The sequence below is a fragment of the Gossypium arboreum genome, chromosome 13 (assembly GCF_025698485.1).
Source record: "Gossypium arboreum isolate Shixiya-1 chromosome 13, ASM2569848v2, whole genome shotgun sequence".
Lineage (NCBI taxonomy): Eukaryota > Viridiplantae > Streptophyta > Magnoliopsida > Malvales > Malvaceae > Gossypium > Gossypium arboreum.
The window spans coordinates 104,540,824-104,546,853 of record NC_069082.1 but is presented as its reverse complement, the minus strand read 5'-3'; the positions used below and the strand labels follow the sequence as shown (position 1 = coordinate 104,546,853).

Genomic DNA, 6,030 nt, shown 5'->3' with positions numbered 1-6,030 from the left:
AAGAGGATCTATAGATTGAGTTAACACAACCCTAGGGTGTTAATTAGAGAAAAGTCTCAATTATTCAATCTAGGGATTAGACGTTATTAGTCTTGAATAGGGATAATAACATAACTTAGGGATCTCCACGGAATAAGTTAAATGAATAAATAAATGCGATTCGAGCCGAATAACAAGTACAGTCTAGGTGGATTTTTTCTTAGGTATTGTCTTAATTCAATCGTTTTCCAAAAGTAATCCCCCAATTCCATTCTCTGTGAATTCTTAGATTAGTTAATTAGTTAGTTAAAACAAAACCCTGTTATTCTTAGGCTAGATAATAAAAAGACAGTCATTACTAGTACTTTTAGTTCCTTTGGGTTCGACAATCCAGTCTTGCTAAAACTATACTACTGTTCGATAGGTACACTTACCTGCATCGCGATAATAGTTAGTTTCAAGAACGATTAATTATAAATATTTAAAACTTACCTGACACGAAAATCGCGATCACTCTTATTAAGGCAATACAAATTAAGGCAGTTTATATCGGCGACGCACGGGCTAGCTCAATGTGAATTCTCGAATAAGGGGCAAATTATAAGAAAAAGGTTCGAGAGATTTCTGATGCTTAGAAGCAGAACCGCTGGATGAAGAGATTGGCTTTTGGTTCAATGACGACTCCTGAATACAACGGATGGTTTAGTAAAAGGATTAATGATAAAATCCCTAGGCCGAGTTTAGAGGGCGCTCGATCAATGGAGGAATACTTGCAAGTGGTCCCATCAGAGCTAGAGATCATAAGGCAAGACTTCGAAAGGAAGAATTCAGAGCTCGGAAAGAAGATAGAGCAACTAGAAGAGGAGAAGATGTATCTGAGGCTAGATGTCAATGTTCAGAAATTGGAGACTGAGAAACAGAGAAAGGGAAAGAATAATGCCGAGAAAGATTTGGATTATCTCAAAACAGATTATAAGAAATTGCGCCTATCGATGAGAACTGCCAGGTTGGGAAAAATATCTAAACAATGGCGACACAAGATCTAAGAAGAGAAGGCCAAAGTCGATAGATGGGAAAGAAAATATCAAGACGCTCAGGGTCTAAAAGAAGGCTTAGAAAAGAGTCTGTCAGAAGCCCAAAATGAGAAGATTGAATTAAAAGCCAGAATAGCAGAACTGGGAAAATCACTTCACTAGCACCGTAGACGTAATTCTGTAATGGAGCTGAAGGCGAGCTTGGATGAGATTAAAAAGTTGAAAAAGAAAGTCGAAGAACTCGAGATTGCGTTGCAAAATAGTGAGCTCCGGGTTGAGATCCTTGAAGCAAGTAACGAGCGGTGTAATGAGCAAATCCATCGATCTTAGACTCAAATTAGGGACAGAGACTACATTAATGGGTGAAGCTGTGGCCCAGGTTCGAGAGGTGGCCAACCATCCATAGACTTTAGCAGTTCAAACATATATGTTGAGTGTGAAGTATGAGTTGGAGTCAGACCAGGGGCAGGAGCTAGCTTCACTACTTAAGAAAATTAAAACTTTGAGCATTAAGACAAAGCCTTATTTGTAACCCGTTTTATGTAAAGAACTTTGTTTTCTAGTAAAGTTTTCTAAATGGGATTGAATCAGAATCGGCGGCTTTTTGCATTCATTTCATGCATCTGTATTACATTACATCATATGCATTAAAGTCCACCAAAAGATCCTAATTAATTAAAAAATTATTTCAGTAATCTGGAAACCGAAAAAAATCTACCAAGTACACATCCTTACTGTACACAAAGAAAAACCAAAGCAATGGATAAAAGACTAGAAAGGTTGGAACAAATGCATAAGGAAGCCCATTTATTCTACTGATTGAATAATAATAAATTAGCTTTTATTTAATCTTTATATACTATTTTAAAGCTAATTTATTATTATTCAAACAAATATTGTAGTCATCATGTGGTGTACTACTAACTATGCACTTGGATAATATTATTAATTTAATGTTATGTAGTACTAATTGTGGTTTGGAAGCTAATTTATTATTATTCAATCTTTGTTTTTTATAACACAATTAAGAATCATCTATCCGCTTTGGTTGTTTTCAATTTTGACTCTAGCTTATTAATTGAATGATATTATGTATTTAATTTGATGTATTTATTTTAAATAAATCATTACAATATATGCAAAAATATAATGTATAATATAAATTTATAGATATAAAAACCAAATTAAACAATGAAAGAAAATTTCAAATGTATACTTGTTTTATTGAAAGCAATTTTATGAAATATTTTGAAAATCTTCAAACAATGAAAAAATTTTATACAAATTCATCAAAATACTAAAAATATTAGTTTTCTCAGACTTAATTTAGCCATGCTTCTAAGAAGTACTTTTAAGACAAAAAATACTTTTAAAATAAAAATATCCCTAAACATTACGTTTTTTAGAGAGAAAGTGCTTTTGAAAAGTACTAAGTGCTTGAAAAAATATTTTTAAAAACACAAAAATTTAACTTTTTTAAAATACTTTTTATGTCAAAAATACTTTTTATCTTAAAAGTACTTCTTGAAAATATTACTAAACTATTTAAAAATATCACGTGGTTATATAACATAAAAAGATAACTAAAATACAACATAAAAATAACACCAAGGAAAGGAAAGGGAGATGGGGACATTATTACACTGACTTTGGCTGTTTAATTTTAGGAAAGAACTGCACGTTGTCATCACATGCATTTATTAAGTCTTAGGAAAGTGATCAGAGGTGGCCGCAGTCATAATCAGTATGACTTGTCTGGTCCCCAAAAACAAGAATTAGGCCAGCAATACCCAAAGCTTTCTTCACCTTAGACGTATTGTCTTGTGCAAGTCCAATGAAATATGTCTGCAAAGAAAGCCAGAAAACCCTCATCCTACGCTCCCGCACATACTCATCTAGGGCTTCCACAACCAACCTTTTTCCTCCACCTTCCGCTGCTTGCTTAAGTTTCTCAGACAAGCATCTTGCCAACACCACTGCGTCCTCTAGCGACGCCCCTCCACCTTGTGAGATGAAAGGGCACATCGCATGCATTGCATCTCCTGCCACAACCACCGTGCCTTTTCTGAACTTGGTGCGCACCAGGTCCCATGGCGCCCGATACCGAAGTTCAGTCAGGTACAACGTATTGGGCTCTGTGTTCTTTACCAGCTCCACTATTTCTTCAGGGAAACCCTTTATTGCTTCTAGTGATGCTTTTGTTATGTAGGCTGGATCCTTCTTTGCATCACTCAAATCTGTTCATCATCATCATGCCATTTATTATAAACAAAATTAGTGTTTGTAAAGAGTAAAAGATATGTTGTTACCTTGAGATGTTAAGACTCGAGTCAAAAACCAATACACAAGCTTATCAGTTACAGGAAGCTGTCCCAAAGTAACATCATTGGAGCTATAAAAACGAAACTTATCGCCAAAACTATGACCACCTTCATAATACGTGAAACCTCTGGTCGCACATCGAGAGAAAAGCTTTGGGGAATTTACGCCTACAAATTTTGAAATTATGGAGTTCACCCCGTCGCATCCAATTACAATCTGTCACCAAACACCCACATTAATAGCCACACCTATATACACTCTCCAGTATAAAATGATAAGTTATCCGTAACTTAGATTAAAGTTATGATATAACACCTTGGCTTTAATGAGAGTGCCATCGTGGAGTTGAAGAAGGGGATTGGAAGTAAGAGGGTCAAGTAGGATAGAGACCGCTCGGCATCCCAAATACACACTTTCCACAGGCAATTCCTCCGCTAGTGCCTTCATCAGCTCCATCCGTTTCAAACAACGTAATTCCCCTTTCCTGTCAAATATATTTACTTTTTTTTTTTTTTTACTTCCATTAATAGCCATAAAAAAACTAAAAACTAGGGGTTTCCAACTTACCCAAGAGGTAATTCTGATTCACGACACTTGCCCTCAGCAACTGATATAAATACTCCCCTACATCCATATCGGTATAACTTCAGAATATTTCGGGTTTTTTTAATTAAAATAATTAAAAAATTAATTAATTTTGAAAATGATATAAATTTTAAATTAACTGCAAAATGAATTGTTCTGTACAGTATTTTTTTTTGGCGTCGCCAGCACCATAGATTTTTCACCATCAACTGTCAACAATTCCAATGAAATAAAAACTTTAATTTTTTAAATGGTATCGCGGATGTGTGAGACGTTTATTTCCTGTCATAAATATTTTTAATTTTCATTTTTTTGTATTTGTATAATATTTATTTAAAAATATTTTATATTTTCTTACGGCTTGATAGGTTGATGATATTTAAGAATATTGTAGAAAATAACTCATTTTGTAATTAATCTAAATTTTATACAATTTTCATAATTAATTAATTTTTATATTATATTAATAAAAAATCAGAATAAATCATTACATTTTAGAAAATATTACATACAGATGGAATGTAATAAAATATAAAAAAATTAGTTGTGAACATATATTAGTGGATCGATCCGGTATAAGAAATGGAAACGAGAACGAAAGTCGTTATTTACTTGGAACGTAATACGATATGGTAGTCTTCTTTAGTTCATAGGCACGAAATGATTTATTAAAATATAATTTTTTATAATGTAATATGTATTTCAATTTAATTAAAATAATATGAATATACCGTTTACCTCTGTAAAAATTTTAAAATTTTAAAATATATTAAAATCTTATCACACATACATATATGTTTGAGAATTAGAAAATTAAAATATAAATGCATGTTTTAAAATAATATATATACGATAAATTTAAATATAAATATGTGTTTAGAAATAATATAAATATATAATAAATTAATATTCGGTTAACTTATACTAACAAAAATTTTATTAATAATATAGATATATTAAATTTTATTTGGTTGGATAAATCTTTATATTTTTTAGCATTAATAATATTTATTTGTTTTGTATTATTTTAACAAAGTTAAATATTTAATGAAGGTTTTTACTTTTGCTACTTTCAAAAGAAATAAATTATATTAAAAATAAATAATTCAATAACAAATTAAAAAATAAATTTAAAACAGTTTTGCACGAGTTTGGAGATATTAACAGTGACTTATATTTTCTTAAAGGCAAAAATATGTGAATAAATTCTGTTTATTTTCTTTTCTTAAAAGAAAACACTTCAACTTCAATTTTTTTTTTCTATTTATTTCTGTTTATGGTAACTCTGCATTAGAATTTTCAGTCGTCGTTAGAGAAGTAAAGCTTCAAGATTTAGAAGACATCTAAAATATTTTAATTAAACTATTTAAGTAGAACTTTTGAAGAGAGTGCTAATTAAGCTTACGATGGAATTTCAGTGCAAGTCTGCCGAAGCTTGGCGGCAACACCCAACTGATCAAGTGCACGCCACCCATTCGGTTGCATAATGATGCCAACGCCGGCGGCTCGCAGCGTTTCCGATCTCTCTAACACCATGCTCTTTATTCCTTTCCTGCAAAATACAACAAACACATACTACTTATTCACTGTATACTGAATGCGTTGATAGCTTCTCCCTTCAAGTGTCCAGAAAAGGAGCGAGTTTTATGAACAAAGAAAAATATGGGGGGAAGGAGGAAGAGGCGGAAGAGTGGAGAACCTGCGAAAAGCAAGGGCGGTGGCCAAGCCAGAAATACCACCGCCGACGATGACGATGTCCTGTTCTTGTTCACTAATATTCATGACTACTTAGTTTGCTGGTGAAAAGGGCAGGAGGGCTTTATAGATGGAATGCTTCAGCACCGTGTCTGTTTTAGATATCTTCTGAATCCACCATATATATTGATACAAACATATTTTATTATTAGACAAAGTCTGCTAACTGTTTTTGAATGAAAAATTATAAAAATTATAAAATAGTGATTTAATAATTAATAATTTAATTTTAGTTAATTATTTAAAATTTTACAAAATGATCACCCATTAATAAAATATTTAATTACTCAACTATAAAAATTTATAAAATGATCATTTAAATATTTAATTTTATCTTTTAGTAACTAACCGATTA

The 6,030-nt window shown here is 32.0% G+C and overlaps 1 protein-coding gene across 1 annotated transcript; it reads right to left on the bottom strand.

Annotated features, from left to right (window-relative positions):
- Positions 1–2,557: 2,557 nt before the first annotated feature.
- Positions 2,558–5,789, bottom strand: LOC108463396 (monooxygenase 1-like). The gene is made up of 6 exons (XM_017763341.2): positions 5,620–5,789; positions 5,326–5,472; positions 3,903–3,959; positions 3,651–3,819; positions 3,323–3,551; positions 2,558–3,250 (listed from the first exon to the last, which is right to left on the bottom strand). Exons 1-6 carry the CDS (start codon positions 5,700–5,702, stop codon positions 2,733–2,735), a joined length of 1,203 nt encoding a protein of 400 aa, XP_017618830.1. The 5' UTR covers positions 5,703–5,789; the 3' UTR covers positions 2,558–2,732.
- Positions 5,790–6,030: the final 241 nt, after the last annotated feature.